This window comes from Salvelinus alpinus, unplaced genomic scaffold (genome assembly GCF_045679555.1).
Source record: "Salvelinus alpinus unplaced genomic scaffold, SLU_Salpinus.1 scaffold_42, whole genome shotgun sequence".
NCBI classification, from domain to species: Eukaryota; Metazoa; Chordata; class Actinopteri; order Salmoniformes; family Salmonidae; genus Salvelinus; species Salvelinus alpinus.
In genome coordinates, this window is record NW_027255983.1 from 432,501 (window position 1) to 451,443 (window position 18,943).

Below are 18,943 nucleotides of genomic sequence, written 5' to 3' on the forward strand. Positions count from 1 at the left end.
CTGCCTGGGCCGGGCTGGTGGTTACTGCTGCTGCCTGCCTGTGCTGACGTTGGTTTGAATCCAGCCCTCGTCTGTCTAGTAAACTATCCTCCTTATTGTCCTGTCTCGCTGCTCTGTCTCTACCCAATAAACTGGACAAATCCTTTCCTGTCTCTGTCCAATAAACTGGACAAATCCTTTCCTGTCTCTGTCCAATAAACTGGACAAATCCTTTCCTGTCTCTGTCCAATAAACTGGACAAATCCTTTCCTGTCTCTGTCCAATAAACTGGACAAATCCTTTCCTGTCTCCCTGTCTCTGTCCAATAAACTGGACAAATCCTTTCCTGTCTCCCTGTCTCTATCCAATAAACTGGACAAATCCTTTCCTGTCTCCCTGTCTCTGTCCAATAAACTGGACAAATCCTTTCCTGTCTCCCTGTCTCTGTCCAATAAACTGGACAAATCCTTTCCTGTCTCCCTGTCTCTATCCAATAAACTGGACAAATCCTTTCCTGTCTCTGTCCAATAAACTGGACAAATCCTTTCCTGTCTCTATCCAATAAACTGGACAAATCCTTTCCTGTCTCCCTGTCTCTGTCCAATAAACTGGACAAATCCTTTCCTGTCTCTGTCCAATAAACTGGACAAATCCTTTCCCGTGTCTGTCCAATAAACTGGACAAATCCTTTCCTGTCTCCCTGTCTCTGCCCAATAAACTGGAGTTATCCTTAATAAATGATCTTATATTGCCTGGGGTGGACTAGTGGTCTAAACTACTGTCTCTCTCTTTCAGCCCTCTCTCTACTACCTTCTACCTGTCTCTTTCAGCCCTCTCTCTACTACCTTCTACCTGTCTCTTTCAGCCCTCTCTCTACTACCTTCTACCTGTCTCTTTCAGCCCTCTCTCTACTACCTTCTACTTGTCTCTTTCAGCCCTCTCTCTACTACCTTCTACCTGTCTCTTTCTGCCCTCTCTCTACTACCTTCTACCTGTCTCTTTCAGCCCTCTCTCTACTACCTTCTTCTACCTGTCTCTTTCAGCCCTCTCTCTACTACCTTCTACCTGTCTCACTCTAACCAATAAACATGCAACATACTTACATCATAGATTTAAAATAATCATATATATTTTTAAAGGGTTGTTTTACCGTGTGAGAGAGCTAGACAGTGGCTGTCTCCTATGGAGAGGTCTACCACCCTGGTCGCTGTCAACTCCTCAATCAGCTTGGGTCTCAGAGCAGTGGCTTCAGAGGAGCCACAGCCCAGGCAGGCCCCGCAGCCCCAGGCATACACCTGGAACACAGGACGACACAGGACCAGTTACTACAACACAGGACGACACAGGACCAGTTACTACAACACAGGACGACACAGGACCAGTTACTACAACACAGGACGACACAGGACCAGTTACTACAACACAGGACGACACAGGACCAGTTACTACAACACAGGACGACACAGGACCAGTTACTACAATACAGGACCAGTTACTACAACACAGGACGACACAGGACCAGTTACTACAACACAGGACGACACAGGACCAGTTACTACAATACAGGACCAGTTACTACAATACAGGACCAGTTACTACAACACAGGACGACACAGGACCAGTTACTACAACACAGGCCGACACAGGACCAGTTACTACAATACAGGACGACACAGGACCAGTTACTACAACACAGGACGACACAGGACCAGTTACTACAACACAGGACGACACAGGACCAGTTACTACAACACAGGACGACACAGGACCAGTTACTACGACACAGGACGACACAGGACCAGTTACTACAATACAGGACCAGTTACTACAACACAGGACGACACAGGACCAGTTACTACAACACAGGACGACACAGGACCAGTTACTACAATACAGGACCAGTTACTACAATACAGGACCAGTTACTACAACACAGGACGACACAGGACCAGTTACTACAACACAGGCCGACACAGGACCAGTTACTACAATACAGGACGACACAGGACCAGTTACTACAATACAGGACGACACAGGACCAGTTACTACAATACAGGACAACACAGGACCAGTTACTACAACACAGGACGACACAGGACCAGTTACTACGACACAGGACGACACAGGACCAGTTACTACAACACAGGACCAGTTACTACGACACAGGACGACACAGGACCAGTTACTACAACACAGGACAACACAGGACCAGTCACTAGTACGACACAGGACCAGTTACTACAACCCAGGACCAGTTACTACAACACAGGACAAGTTACTACAACACAGGAACAGTTACTACAACCCAGGACCAGTTACTACAACACAGGACAAGTTACTACAACACAGGACAACACAGGACCAGTTACTACGACACAGGACAACACAGGACCAGTTACTAGAACCAGTCACTAGAACACAGGACATAGAACCAGTCACTAGAAAACAGGACATAGAACCAGTCACTAGAACCAGTCACTAGAAAACAGGACATAGAACCAGTCACTAGAACACAGGACATAGAACCAGTCACTAGAACCAGTTATTAGAACCAGTCACTAGAACCAGTCACTAGAACACAGGATATAGAACCAGTCACTAGAACACAGGATGTAGAAGCAGTCACTAGAACCAGTCACTAGAACCAGTTACTAGAACCAGTCACTAGAACACAGGACATAGAACCAGTCACTAGAACACAGGATATAGAACCAGTCACTAGAACACAGGACATAGAACCAGTCACTAGAAAACAGGACATAGAACCAGTCACTAGAACACAGGACATAGAACCAGTCACTAGAACACAGGACATAGAACCAGTCACTAGAACCAGTCACTAGAACACAGGATATAGAACCAGTCACTAGAACACAGGACATAGAACCAGTCACTAGAACCAGTCACTAGAAAACAGGACATAGAACCAGTCACTAGAACACAGGACATAGAACCAGTCACTAGAACCAGTCACTAGAAAACAGGACATAGAACCAGTCACTAGAACACAGGATATAGAACCAGTCACTAGAACCAGTCACTAGAACACAGGATATAGAACCAGTCACTAGAACACAGGACATAGAACCAGTCACTAGAACCAGTCACTAGAAAACAGGACATAGAACCAGTCACTAGAACACAGGATATAGAACCAGTCACTAGAACCAGTCACTAGAAAACAGGACATAGAACCAGTCACTAGAACACAGGACATAGAACCAGTCACTAGAACACAGGATATAGAACCAGTCACTAGAACACAGGACATAGAACCAGTCACTAGAACCAGTTATTAGAACCAGTCACTAGAACCAGTCACTAGAACACAGGATATAGAACCAGTCACTAGAACACAGGATGTAGAACCAGTCACTAGAACCAGTCACTAGAACACAGGATATAGAACCAGTCACTAGAACACAGGATATAGAACCAGTCACTAGAACACAGGACATAGAACCAGTCACTAGAACCAGTTATTAGAACCAGTCACTAGAACTAGTCACTAGAACACAGGATATAGAACCAGTCACTAGAACACAGGACATAGAACCAGTCACTAGAACCAGTTATTAGAACCAGTCACTAGAACCAGTCACTAGAACACAGGATATAGAACCAGTCACTAGAACACAGGATGTAGAACCAGTCACTAGAACCAGTCACTAGAACACAGGATATAGAACCAGTCACTAGAACACAGGATATAGAACCAGTCACTAGAACACAGGACATAGAACCAGTCACTAGAACCAGTTATTAGAACCAGTCACTAGAACTAGTCACTAGAACACAGGATATAGAACCAGTCACTAGAACACAGGATGTAGAACCAGTCACTAGAACCAGTTACTAGAACCAGTCACTAGAACACAGGATATAGAACCAGTCACTAGAACCAGTTACTAGAACCAGTCACTAGAACACAGGACATAGAACCAGTTACTAGAACCAGTCACTAGAACACAGGACATAGAACCAGTCACTAGAACCAGTCACTAGAACACAGGACATAGAACCAGTCACTAGAACACAGGACATAGAACCAGTCACTAGAACCAGTTATTAGAACCAGTCACTAGAACCAGTCACTAGAACACAGGATATAGAACCAGTCACTAGAACACAGGATGTAGAACCAGTCACTAGAACCAGTCACTAGAACCAGTTACTAGAACCAGTCACTAGAACACAGGATATAGAACCAGTCACTAGAACCAGTTACTAGAACCAGTCACTAGAACACAGGACATAGAACCAGTTACTAGAACCAGTCACTAGAACACAGGACATAGAACCAGTTACTAGAACCAGTCACTAGAACCAGTCATTAGAACACAGGATATAGAACCAGTCACTAGAACCAGTCACTAGAACCAGTCACTAGAACCAGTCACTAAAACCAGTCACTAGAACACAGGACATAGAACCAGTCATTAGAACCAGTTACTAGAACACCGGATATAGAACCAGATCTGTTTGTACGGTCTTGCCAAGTCCTATGGTTATTGCCATGTCAAATATATCTGGAAGCAGGCCACATAAAAAGACATTGCAACAGGAAGTTACTTGCAGACAGTATCAATAGAACAACGAGACAGATATTTCCCTGCATGTATAAATGTGAAGCAGCTGCCTGGCGTTTCCACTCACTGTGGTAGTGACAGGAAGACCACTGACCGCTGGCAGTGGGATAAGATGGAACAAGATGGATTTTGGCAGAACATTCTGCTCATTTTCTCATCGATTAAACATTATGTTAATACAGTTCTGTTCCAAAAACTAAAATCTGTTGTGAACAGAGTGGACTAAGTTTTGTAGACTTTACCCTGTGCAAAATGTTTTTTTTAAATCGCGTTGTTTAGAAGGACTGAAAGACAAATTGAGTTATTGCACAAATGCACTTTACAGAGGTGTGCGCTAAAGGAAATAATTATGCAGATGCATGCTAGAATAAGCCAATTAGAATATCCCTATCTCGTGATTGGCTCTGCCCACCTCCTTGCTTGTTCTGCCCACTATGACTCGTTTGTTCCCATTGGAAACGACAGGCTGTGGTCTATCTTGGTTTAGTTGTAAAACATCTTTGATAGTATTGTCAGTTGGACAAAAGGGAACTGTATGTAAACATATAAAAACACCTTGTGATAAGTACTTATTTTAACATCCTGGTTACAGTAACACAGTGAGCAACATAATGTGAATAACAGAAGTGGTGTTTCTTTCTTACTATGACCAGACACAGAGTACCAGAGATCATTGCTACTGGAAATATAATATAGTGTAAGTGAAAACATCAACACTCCACACAACCAGGAAGAGATTATACCAACAAAACAGTCTTCTGTGTATTCACAAATGAAAGAATTCCTTGAATCGTTGACTAGCAGAATTCCCAGATCAAACCCGCTCTACCACCCAAGCTACAGCCAGTGTTTTGATTCCCAAGGCATCGTCTGTCGTTGTTGTTGTTGTCGTGACCCATCCCTGTGCAATACAGTTCATTTAACTTGTATTTAACCAGGATACCATCCCTCCCTTGAAGGTAAAAAACAACTATTTTACAAGAGACAACTGAAAATTAGTTCCCTGAAAGATTAAGTTGCAAATGTTCCAGATTCCTCCCTCCCGTTTCTAAAGTGTAAAACAGTCAGTAAACAGTCAGTCAACGGTCAGTAAACAGTCAGTAAACAGTCAGTAAACAGTCAGTAAACAGACAGTAAACAGACAGTAAACAGTCAGTAAACAGTCAGTAAACAGTCAGTAAACAGTCAGTAAACCAGTCAGTAAACAGTCAGTCAACAGTCAGTAAACGGTCAGTCAACAGTCAGTAAACGGTCAGTAAACGGCCAGTAAAACAGCCAGTAAACCAGTCAGTAAACCAGTCAGTAAACAGTCAGTAAACCAGTCAGTAAACAGTCATTCGTACCTGTCCAGTGGAGGTTAGGGCCAGGGAGGACTGGCTTCCAGCACACACTTTCCTTATGAACATCCCCTGCAAGGCCTCCACTACTTTGGGTTTATAGACACGGTTTGTATCTCCATGCCCCAGTTTCCCTGCAGGATAGACAAATTACACATTCAGAGACATTTAGAGACATATTGCCAATCATATTATTTATGTATTATTTATGTAAAACCCATTCTTCAATATGAAGACAGAATTACACAATAAACTATATTTATTGATTTATATTGGCTTTTATATTTCCATATATATGTCGACATTTAGAGATATATTGATCGTTTCGAAAATAACGACGTTAATATGAAAACATCCGATGGATTCCAGTGTTGCGTCCTGAGCCTTCACCCACCATTGTCTCCCCCTCCGAAGGACCACACGGTGCGGCCATCTTTTGACAAAGCTATGGTGTGAGAACTCCCACAAGACACCTCTCCTACGTTGCTGATGTCTTTGACCAGAGTAGGAATGTTTCTGCTGTTGCTGTCTCCGTGACCTGCACACCGAAACACAGAGAGGAGAGATATGTCAAGACACGGGAGAAATATATTATCAACCAGACAGAGGAGAAATATATTATCAACCAGACAGTGGAGAAATATATTATCAACCAGACAGGGGAGAAATATATTATCAACCAGAGAGAGGAGAAATATATTATCAACCAGACAGTGGAGAAATATATTATCAACCAGACAGGGGAGAAATATATTATCAACCAGAGAGAGGAGAAATATATTATCAACCAGACAGAGGAGAAATATATTATCAACCAGACAGAGAATATGTATATTATCATCAACCAGACAGAGAATACATATATTATCAACCAGACAGTGGAGAACTATATTATCAACCAGACAGCGGAGAAATATATTATCAACCAGACAGAAGAGAAATATATTATCAACCAGACAGAGGATAAATATATTATCAACCAGACAGAGGAGAAATATATTATCAACCAGACAGTGGAGAAATATATTATCAACCAGACAGAGGATAAATATATTATCAACCAGACAGGGGAGAAATATATTATCAACCAGACAGGGGAGAAATATATTATCATCCAGACAGAGGAGAAATATATTATCAACCAGACAGAGGAGAAATATATTATCAACCAGACAGAGGAGAAATATATTATCAACCAGACAGAGGAGAAATATATTATCAACCAGACAGAGGAGAAATATATTATCAACCAGACAGAGGAGAAATATATTATCAACCAGACAGAGGAGAAATATATTATCAACCAGACAGAGGAGAAATATATTATCAACCAGACAGAGGAGAAATATATTATCAACCAGACAGAGGAGAAATATATTATCAACCAGATAGTGGAGAAATATATTATCAACCAGACAGAGGAGAAATATATTATCAACCAGACAGAGGAGACATATATTATCAACCAGACAGAGGAGAAATATACGATCAACCAGACAGAGGAGAAATATATTATCAACCAGACAGGGGAGAAATATACGATCAACCAGACAGTGGAGTAATATATTATCAACCAGACAGTGGAGAAATATATTATCAACCAGAGAGAGGAGAAATATATTATCAACCAGACAGAAGAGAAATATATTATCAACCAGACAGAGGAGAAATATATTATCAACCAGACAGAGGAGAAATATATTATCAACCAGACAGTGGAGAAATATATTATCAACCAGACAGAGGAGAAATATATTATCAACCAGACAGAGGAGAAATATATTATCAACCAGAGTGGAGAAATATATTATCAACCAGAGTGGAGAAATATATTATCAACCAGAGAGAGGAGAAATATATTATCAACCAGACAGGAGGAAATATATTATCATATATTACAGACATGTTCAGTGTTAATGATGTTCAGTGTTAATAATGTTCAGTGTTAATAATGTTCAGTGTTAATAATGTTCAGTGTTAATAATGTTCAGTGTTAATAATGTTCAGTGTTAATGATGTTCAGAGTGTTAATGTTCAGGGTTTATAATGTTCAGTGTTAATAATGTTCAGTGTTAATGATGTTCAGTGTTAATAATGTTCAGTGTTAATGATGTCCAGTGTTAATAATGTTCAGTGTTAATAATGTTCAGTGTGGTAATAATGTTCAGTGTGGTAATAATGTTCAGTGTTAATAATGTTCAGTGTTAATAATGTTCAGTGTTAATAATGTTCAGTGTGGTAATAATGTTCAGTGTGGTAATAATGTTCAGTGTTAATAATGTTCAGTGTTAATAATGTTCAGTGTTAATAATGTTCAGTGTTAATAATGTTCAGAGTGTTAATAATGTTCAGTGTTAATAATGTTCAGTGTTAATAATGTTCAGTGGTAATAATGTTCAGAGTGTTAATAATGTTCAGGATGAATATGTATGAACTTTCCAATTTGTAAGTCGCTCTGGTTAAGAGCGTCTGCTAAATGACTTAAATGTAATGTAAATGTTAATAATGTTCAGTGTTAATAATGTTCAGGGTGGTAATAATGTTCAGAGTTAATAATGTTCAGAGTTAATAATGTTCAGTGTTAATGATGTCCAGTGTTAATAATGTTCAGTGATAATAATGTTCAGTGTTAATAATGTTCAGTGTGGTAATAATGTTCAGTGTTAATAATGTTCAGTGTTAATAATGTTCAGTGTTAATAATGTTCAGTGTTAATAATGTTCAGTGTGGTAATAATGTTCAGTGTGGTAATAATGTTCAGTGTTAATAATGTTCAGTGTTAATAATGTTCAGTGTTAATAATGTTCAGTGTTAATAATGTTCAGAGTGTTAATAATGTTCAGTGTTAATAATGTTCAGTGGTAATAATGTTCAGAATGTTAATAATGTTCAGTGTTAATAATGTTCAGTGGTAATAATGTTCAGGATGAATATGTATGAACTTTCCAATTTGTAAGTCGCTCTGGATAAGAGCGTCTGCTAAATGACTTAAATGTAATGTAAATGTTAATAATGTTCAGTGTTAATAATGTTCAGGGTGGTAATAATGTTCAGAGTTAATAATGTTCAGAGTTAATAATGTTCAGTGTTAATAATGTTCAGTGTTAATAATGTTCAGTGTTAATAATGTTCAGTGTTAATAATGTCCAGTGTTAATAATGTTCAGTGTTAATAATGTTCAGGGTGGTAATAATGTTCAGAGTGGTAATAATGTTCAGTGTTAATAATGTTCAGAGTTAATAATGTTCAGTGTTAATAATGTTCAGTGTTAATAATGTTCAGAGTTAATAATGTTCAGTGTTAATAATGTTCAGTGTTAATAATGTTCAGAGTGTTAATGATGTTCAGTGTTAATAATGTTCAGTGTTAATAATGTTCAGTGTTAATAATGTTCAGTGTTAATAATGTTCAGTGTTAATAATGTTCAGTGTTAATGATGTTCAGAGTGTTAATGTTCAGGGTTTATAATGTTCAGTGTTAATAATGTTCAGTGTTAATGATGTTCAGTGTTAATAATGTTCAGTGTTAATGATGTCCAGTGTTAATAATGTTCAGTGATAATAATGTTCAGTGTTAATAATGTTCAGTGTTAATAATGTTCAGTGTTAATAATGTTCAGAGTGTTAATAATGTTCAGTGTTAATAATGTTCAGTGGTAATAATGTTCAGAGTGTTAATAATGTTCAGGATGAATATGTATGAACTTTCCAATTTGTAAGTCGCTCTGGTTAAGAGCGTCTGCTAAATGACTTAAATGTAATGTAAATGTTAATAATGTTCAGTGTTAATAATGTTCAGGGTGGTAATAATGTTCAGAGTTAATAATGTTCAGAGTTAATAATGTTCAGTGTTAATGATGTCCAGTGTTAATAATGTTCAGTGATAATAATGTTCAGTGTTAATAATGTTCAGTGTGGTAATAATGTTCAGTGTTAATAATGTTCAGTGTTAATAATGTTCAGTGTTAATAATGTTCAGTGTTAATAATGTTCAGTGTGGTAATAATGTTCAGTGTGGTAATAATGTTCAGTGTTAATAATGTTCAGTGTTAATAATGTTCAGTGTTAATAATGTTCAGAGTGTTAATAATGTTCAGTGTTAATAATGTTCAGTGGTAATAATGTTCAGAATGTTAATAATGTTCAGTGTTAATAATGTTCAGTGGTAATAATGTTCAGGATGAATATGTATGAACTTTCCAATTTGTAAGTCGCTCTGGATAAGAGCGTCTGCTAAATGACTTAAATGTAATGTAAATGTTAATAATGTTCAGTGTTAATAATGTTCAGGGTGGTAATAATGTTCAGAGTTAATAATGTTCAGAGTTAATAATGTTCAGTGTTAATAATGTTCAGTGTTAATAATGTTCAGTGTTAATAATGTTCAGTGTTAATAATGTCCAGTGTTAATAATGTTCAGTGTTAATAATGTTCAGGGTGGTAATAATGTTCAGAGTGGTAATAATGTTCAGTGTTAATAATGTTCAGAGTTAATAATGTTCAGTGTTAATAATGTTCAGTGTTAATAATGTTCAGAGTTAATAATGTTCAGTGTTAATAATGTTCAGTGTTAATAATGTTCAGAGTGTTAATGATGTTCAGTGTTAATAATGTTCAGTGTTAATAATGTTCAGTGTTAATAATGTTCAGTGTTAATAATGTTCAGTGTTAATAATGTTCAGTGTTAATGATGTTCAGAGTGTTAATGTTCAGGGTTTATAATGTTCAGTGTTAATAATGTTCAGTGTTAATGATGTTCAGTGTTAATAATGTTCAGTGTTAATGATGTCCAGTGTTAATAATGTTCAGTGATAATAATGTTCAGTGTTAATAATGTTCAGTGTGGTAATAATGTTCAGTGTTAATAATGTTCAGTGTTAATAATGTTCAGTGTTAATAATGTTCAGTGTTAATAATGTTCAGTGTGGTAATAATGTTCAGTGTTAATAATGTTCAGTGTTAATAATGTTCAGTGTTAATAATGTTCAGTGTTAATAATGTTCAGAGTGTTAATAATGTTCAGTGTTAATAATGTTCAGTGGTAATAATGTTCAGAGTGTTAATAATGTTCAGGATGAATATGTATGAACTTTCCAATTTGTAAGTCGCTCTGGTTAAGAGCGTCTGCTAAATGACTTAAATGTAATGTAAATGTTAATAATGTTCAGTGTTAATAATGTTCAGGGTGGTAATAATGTTCAGAGTTAATAATGTTCAGAGTTAATAATGTTCAGTGTTAATAATGTTCAGTGTTAATAATGTTCAGTGTTAATAATGTTCAGTGTTAATAATGTCCAGTGTTAATAATGTTCAGTGTTAATAATGTTCAGGGTGGTAATAATGTTCAGAGTGGTAATAATGTTCAGTGTTAATAATGTTCAGAGTTAATAATGTTCAGTGTTAATAATGTTCAGTGTTAATAATGTTCAGAGTTAATAATGTTCAGTGTTAATAATGTTCAGTGTTAATAATGTTCAGAGTGTTAATAATGTTCAGTGTTAATAATGTTCAGTGTTAATAATGTTCAGTGTTAATAATGTTCAGTGTTAATAATGTTCAGGGTGGTAATAATGTTCAGTGTTAATAATGTTCAGAGTTAATAATGTTCAGAGTTAATAATGTTCAGTGTTAATAATGTTCAGAGTGTTAATAATGTTCAGTGTTAATAATGTTCAGTGGTAATAATGTTCAGAGTGGTAATAATGTTCAGGGTGGTAATAATGTTCAGGGTGGTAATAATGTTCAGGGTGGTAATAATGTTCAGTGTTAATAATGTTCAGAGTTAATAATGTTCAGAGTTAATAATGTTCAGTGTTAATAATGTTCAGTGTTAATAATGTTCAGAGTGTTAATAATGTTCAGTGTTAATAATGTTCAGTGGTAATAATGTTCAGAGTGGTAATAATGTTCAGAGTGGTAATAATGTTCAGGGTGGTAATAATGTTCAGTGTTAATAATGTTCAGGGTTAATAATGTTCAGTGTTAATAATGTTCAGTGTTAATAATGTTCAGTGTTAATAATGTTCAGAGTTAATAATGTTCAGTGTTAATAATGTTCAGTGTTAATAATGTTCAGTGTTAATAATGTTCAGAGTTAATAATGTTCAGTGTTAATAATGTTCAGAGTTAATAATGTTCAGTGGTAATAATGTTCAGGGTTTATGTTCAGGGTTTATAATGTTCAGGGTTTATAATGTTCAGTGTTAATAATGTTCAGGGTTAATAATGTTCAGTGTTAATAATGTTCAGTGTTAATAATGTTCAGTGTTAATAATGTTCAGGGTGGTAATAATGTTCAGTGTTAATAATGTTCAGAGTTAATAATGTTCAGAGTTAATAATGTTCAGTGTTAATAATGTTCAGTGTTAATAATGTTCAGTGTTAATAATGTTCAGAGTGTTAATAATGTTCAGTGTTGATAATGTTCAGTGGTAATAATGTTCAGAGTGGTAATAATGTTCAGGGTGGTAATAATGTTCAGGGTGGTAATAATGTTCAGGGTGGTAATAATGTTCAGTGTTAATAATGTTCAGAGTTAATAATGTTCAGAGTTAATAATGTTCAGTGTTAATAATGTTCAGTGTTAATAATGTTCAGAGTGTTAATAATGTTCAGTGTTAATAATGTTCAGTGGTAATAATGTTCAGAGTGGTAATAATGTTCAGAGTGGTAATAATGTTCAGGGTGGTAATAATGTTCAGTGTTAATAATGTTCAGGGTTAATAATGTTCAGTGTTAATAATGTTCAGTGTTAATAATGTTCAGTCTTAATAATGTTCAGTGTTAATAATGTTCAGTGTTAATAATGTTCAGTGTTAATAATGTTCAGAGTTAATAATGTTCAGTGTTAATAATGTTCAGAGTTAATAATGTTCAGTGGTAATAATGTTCAGGGTTTATGTTCAGGGTTTATAATGTTCAGGGTTTATAATGTTCAGTGTTAATAATGTTCAGGGTTAATAATGTTCAGTGTTAATAATGTTCAAGGTTAATAATGTTCAGGGTTAATAATGTTCAGGGTTAATAATGTTCAGTGTTAATAATGTTCAGTGTTAATAATGTTCAGAGTTAATAATGTTCAGTGTTAATAATGTTCAGTGTTAATAATGTTCAGTGTTAATAATGTTCAGTGTTAATAATGATCAGGGTGTTAATAATGTTCAGTGTTAATAATGTTCAGTGTGGTAATAACGTTCAGAGTGGTAATAATGTTCAGTGTTAATAATGTTCAGTGTTAATAATGTTCAGTGTTAATAATGTTCAGTGTTAATAATGTTCAGAGTTAATAATGTTCAGTGGTAATAATGATCAGAGTGGTAATAATGTTCAGTGTTAATAATGTTCAGAGTGGTAATAATGATCAGAGTTAATAATGTTCAGTGGTAATAATGTTCAGAGTTAATAATGTTCAGTGGTAATAATGATCAGAGTTAATAATGTTCAGTGTTAATAATGTTCAGTGTTAATAATGTTCAGAGGTAATAATGTTCAGAGTGGTAATAATGTTCAGGGTGGTAATAGTGGTAATATTGACCTAATCTCCCGAAGTCTCCTTCGCCCCAGGTGTTGAGCTCTCCGTCCTCACTGACCGCTGCACTGTGTCGGTAGCCCGCTGACACACACACCACCACCTGGCACAGCAACAGTCAACATTCAGGATTGAGACAAACACACTAAAACTTGTTTAATGAAATGACACATTATTATACCATGGCATTGTTGAAAACCCCGTTTCTGATTGGCTCTGAAGGGCTTTTCTAGAGCATGCATTATTTCCCTATAACGCCCGGGATAATTAAATGACTATAGTTCATTCAAACAATGTTCCAGCTGCTTTTGAACGTGGTGGTCTGGGGGCTGTGGTGGTCTGGGGCTGTGATGGTCTATGGGCTGTGGTGGTCTATGGGCTGTGGTGGTCTGGGGGCTGTGATGGTCTGGGGGCTGTGGTGGTCTGGGGGCTGTGGTGGTCTGGGGGCTGTGGTGGTCTATGGTGCTGTGGTGGTCTGGGGGCTGTGGTGGTCTGGGGACTGTGTTGGTCTGGGGACTGTGGTGGTCTGGGGACTGTGGTGGTCTGGGGGATGTGGTGGTCTGGGGGATGTGGTGGTCTGGGGGATGTGGTGGTCTGGGGGATGTGGTGGTCTGGGGGCTGTGGTGGTCTGGGGCTGTGGTGGTCTGGGACTGTGGTGGTCTGGGGGCTGTGGTGGTCTGGGGACTGTGTTGGTCTGGGGGATGTGGTGGTCTCGTCCTACCTTTCCCTGCAGAGGTCCCTGGATGAGTTTGGGGTACTTCTGTGTGGAGCTGTTCCCATGCCCCAACTTTCCGTAGTCCCCGTCTCCCCAACTGAACACCTCTCCCTCCGTTGTGAAGGCCAGTGTGTGTCCGTCCGACCCCTTCGAAGACGTCACCTTTTTGATGGCACGGTGAGGTTCAAAGGTCAGCTTCTTGAGAGTTGATTGGTTGTTGGAGTCTCCCAGACCCAATCTGCCGTAGCTGCCTTTACCACAGGCTCTGACAGAGCCGTCGGAAGAGATGACGAAGGTGCAATATTGGCCTGCCTCAATCTGACACGGACAGACAAGCACTGGATTTAGGATTCACACTAGTAAATGGGCATTTCCTAACAATCTGTGAAGATTTCTGATCCAGTCAGGGCCATTTATCTCTTTCAAACATCACTTTTATGGCCTGGTGCTCAAACAGTTTCTGGGAATCACAGTTTTCCTAAACCCTGGGATAACAATAACTGGGTTATGGGAATCACCTAAGTCATTTTTAAACACTGATTATTACGCAGCCTAACTTTTGATTGGAGTGTTCAGGGAACCACAGTTTCCCTTAACCCTGGGATAACAATAACTGATTGGAGTGTTCAGGGAACCACAGTTTTCCTCAACCCTGGGATAACAATAACTGATTGGAGTGTTCAGGGAACCACAGTTTACCTCAACCCTGGGATAACAATAACTGATTGGAGTGTTCAGGGAACCACAGTTTTCCTCAACCCTGGGACCATGGGACAACAAAACGTTTTCTTTAACCTTTATTTAACTAGGCAAGTCAGTTAAGAACAAATTATTATTTTCAATGACGGCCTAGGAACAGTGGGTTTAACTGCCGTGTTCAGGGGCAGAACGACAGATTTGTACCTTGTGAGGTCGGGGATTCGAACTTGCAACCTTTCAGTTACTAGTCCAACGCTCTAACCACTAGGCCACCCTGCCGCTCCAACAAAAACTGATTGGAGTGTCACTTTTTCCCCCAGGAATGTTTTAACTACAGTCTCCTTGGACTGGGTGCTGGGCTCTAGGGGTCGAAGGTCATTCTGATGGACAAGGACCCTTCTATTGTTTATTAATCCTGGTCCTGGTGACCCAAAATATGCACTTCGTAGTTTAAAGCACTAAACACCTGATTTCAGTAATCAACCCAGCATCAAGCCTTTGATTAGAGGAATTGGGTTTGTAGTCCTAGGGCAGAACATGTAAATGTGAAGCTGTTTTGGGTCCCAGGACCAGCGTTAAGGAACACTGGTTTAAGACATTCAATATAGGCTTAGTGGCTTTAGTGTATACCAATAGTATAGTATAACTAGCTAGCCATTTATACACTTGGACGGTATACCGACAGTATAGTATAACTAGCTAGCCATTTCACACCGGTTACACTTGGACGGTATACCGTATAGTATAACTAGCTAGCCATTTCACACCGGTTACACTTGGACGTTATACCGTATAGTATAGTATAACTAGCTAGCCATTTCACACCGGTTACACTTGGACGGTATACCGTATAGTATAGTATAACTAGCTAGCCATTTCACACCGGTTACATTTGGACGGTATACCGTAGAGCAGGGGTGTCAAACTCAAATACCCAGTGGGCCAAAATGTAAAACCTGAACAAAGTCGCGGGCCAACATTGAACAAATGAACCTTTTAATATGGACCCAAACAAGTTTTGCTTTAACATTGAATATGGAACAAGCATCGCTTATTACCATACAATATATAATTTAATAGTGGAGACATGCAAAATCGAATTTCAAATGAAAAAACACATCAATGGCATTCATTTATTAAATAAATAAAATTTAAATAAAAATCGTATGCCTCTTTTCTATTTGCAGCCTTCTGATTTAAATACCAAAATAAACTTTTTAAAACTTTTTCCACTGGCTAATAATTTTACAAATAAAATGATAATAAATCAAATCAACCATTCAAGCCCATGCCTTGTAGCAAGAAAAAGTGCACAAAGAAAACGTTAATTATTGCACACTGATCTAATCTTTTTCACGAACTCTCCCTCATTAAAGGGCCGGGCTGATTTTGCGATCTCTGCTGCCACTATATAACTAGCCTTTACAGCAGCCTCACTTTGTGATGTGGCTTTTTTGAACATATTCTGTTGTGAAACCAAACTTATTTTCATCTCCTCTACTTTCTGGCTCCTTTGAGTCATGTCCAGGTCCTTGTATTTGTCATGGTGTTTCGTTTCATAGTGTCGTCTAATGTTGTACTCCTTACTTACAGCCACGTTGACTCCACAAACAAGACAAACAGGTTTGTCTTTTACATATGTAAACAGATATTCTGCCTCCCACTTGTCCAGAAAGCTCCTGTTTTCTGCCTTTCTTTTCGCCATTTTTGGGAAGGGATAGCGCGCTGACAGTTGTAGCGTCTATGTTGCTATGACTACTGTCACAGAGGAGAGGGCGTTTCTGGGTCCTGTCCTGATTGGCGCGCGAAAACAACAGCAGAGCATTATGGGATTCGTAGTATTAGCGGTGAATGCGCTGTATAATAACGGCGGGCCAGCTCTAGTAGTAATTTGGTATTGTCTCGCGGGCCAAATATAATTACCCCGCGGGCCAAATTTGGCCCGCGGGCCAGAGTTTGACACCCATGCCGTAGCGTATAGTATAACTAGCTAGCCATTTCACACCGGTTACACTTGGACGGTATACCGTATAGTATAACTAGCTAGCCATTTCACACCGGTTACACTTGGACGGTATACCAATAGTATAGTATAACTAGCTAGCCATTTCACACCGGTTACATTTGGACGGTATACCGTATAGTATAACTAGCTAGCCATTTCACACCGGTTACACTTGGACGGTATACCAATAGTATAGTATAACTAGCTAGCCATTTCACACCGGTTACACTTGGACGGTATACCGTATAGTATAACTAGCTAGCCATTTCACACCGGTTACACTTGGACGGTATACCGTATAGTATAACTAGCTAGCCATTTCACACCGGTTACACTTGGACGGTATACCGTATACCGGGTTATTTGGAAATAGCCACAGGATGGTTTTTCCAATACCGTCAATAACGTAGAAATTATTTCTTCGATTAAAAAATTATAATAATAATAATAATACATAAAAAAATGTAGAAGCTACTTTTGAAGTTAAATACCTGCAGTCGACTGGTGTAATACGGATATAAAGAAGGCTGTGTTCTTAATTTCACCTGTCACATCATTATCCATTAGGAAGCTTACCGGTAGTCCCCAGTCACACGGTGTTTGGTTACAAGCACACAACGACCAGAGACCCGGAGCCTTGTGAGCAATCATGTATATTAACCCTGGATTGCTGATACTATGTACTGGCCATTGAGAGGCTTTGAAGCCACCGGTCAGCCATTTTGGCTCCTCCCAGTAGGAGTAGTCCTCCATAGGAATGGATACTATGTACTGGTCATTGAGAGGCTTTGAAGCCACCGGTCGGCCATTTTGGCTCTCCCCAGTAGGAGTAGTCCTCCATAGGAATGGATACTATGTACTGGTCATTGAGAGGCTTTGAAGCCACCGGTCAGCCATTTTGGCTCCTCCCAGTAGGAGTAGTCCTCCATAGGAATGGATACTATGTACTGGCCATTGAGAGGCTTTGAAGCCACCGGTCAGCCATTTTGGCTCCCCCCAGTAGGAGTAGTCCTCCATAGGAATGGATACTATGTACTGGTCATTGAGAGGCTTTGAAGCCATCGGTCGGCCATTTTGGCTCCTCCCAGTAGGAGTAGTCCTCCATAGGAATGGCTAGAACTCTACAGTATTTCAATTAAATGTTTCAAAGGACAAAACGACATGTATTTAAGTATTTTTCTGTTGTAATGGAGATAGTAACATTAGTCCTTTCCCCAAAAAATATATTTTAAGGATTTAAAAAAATATATATATATATATTTAACATTTTTATGTTTATCTTTTTATGTTAAAAGTATGCATTAAGATAATGATAATAAAGATAATAACGAATGTAGACATTTATAAATACATTTCTATAACTACCAGTATCTTTCTTCTTTTTTTTTTTACAACGGAGGAGGAGTACCAAGATGGCTGCCCTGTGGCTTCAATACAGCACCTCCTGTCAGTCATCCAGGGTTTATACACATCAATGCTTGTGAATCACTCACTGGTTGTGCAGCACTCGCCAAGCTATCTAGTTGCCGTATGGAATTCACAACTAAATGTTTGCCAGCTAGATTTCTTATAACTATTAAGTTAACTGTCTAAAATGTGCTAAATGCTCTGTGCTAATTTAGTAGCTAGTTAGCGATCTAGCTAAGTGGTTAGCTTCTTCTACAATCAAGCTTCTCTTGGTAACAGCGGAGAATCAAGAGGATCAGAGATGACGTGGATGTCGATTAAGACAGCCCCCCCCCGCATCTCTCTGATTGAGGGGTTGGGTTAAATGCACTATACACATTTCAGTTGAACGTATTCAGTTGTACAACTGACTAGGTATCCCCCCTTTCCCTTTCTGTCTAATATTTGTTTTGTGCGTGCAGCAAACTGTGAGTAGCATTTTTTGCATAACTTTATGAGCTAGGATGTCTGTCCTGAAAAATTGTCTATATGTCAGATACTGTATAAAATGTTCGCAATGTGCTCGTTAGCATTTGGTTAACATTCTCTATGGGATTTTTAAATGTACTTGTTAGCATTGCTAACCTTCGGATTACAGAAGCTCAGTGGGGGTTGAAAATTGTGCCCATTGTGTTCATTGGCCGGT

General features: G+C 38.4%; 1 protein-coding gene across 23 annotated transcripts in view; it reads right to left on the reverse strand.

The window, feature by feature from the left end:
* herc1 (HECT and RLD domain containing E3 ubiquitin protein ligase family member 1) overlaps window positions 1–18,943 on the reverse strand; it is a 224,307-nt gene that overhangs the window by 191,450 nt on the left and 13,914 nt on the right. For all 23 annotated transcript variants that reach the window (XM_071388533.1, XM_071388556.1, XM_071388555.1 and 20 more), the window contains exons 6-10: window positions 14,154–14,465; window positions 13,439–13,535; window positions 6,300–6,443; window positions 5,912–6,039; window positions 1,130–1,274 (exon numbers count right to left, since the gene is read on the reverse strand). In XM_071388533.1, the coding sequence (XP_071244634.1) occupies window positions 1,130–1,274; window positions 5,912–6,039; window positions 6,300–6,443; window positions 13,439–13,535; window positions 14,154–14,465 (826 nt within the window). The remainder of the gene's footprint in view (window positions 1–1,129; window positions 1,275–5,911; window positions 6,040–6,299; window positions 6,444–13,438; window positions 13,536–14,153; window positions 14,466–18,943) is intronic.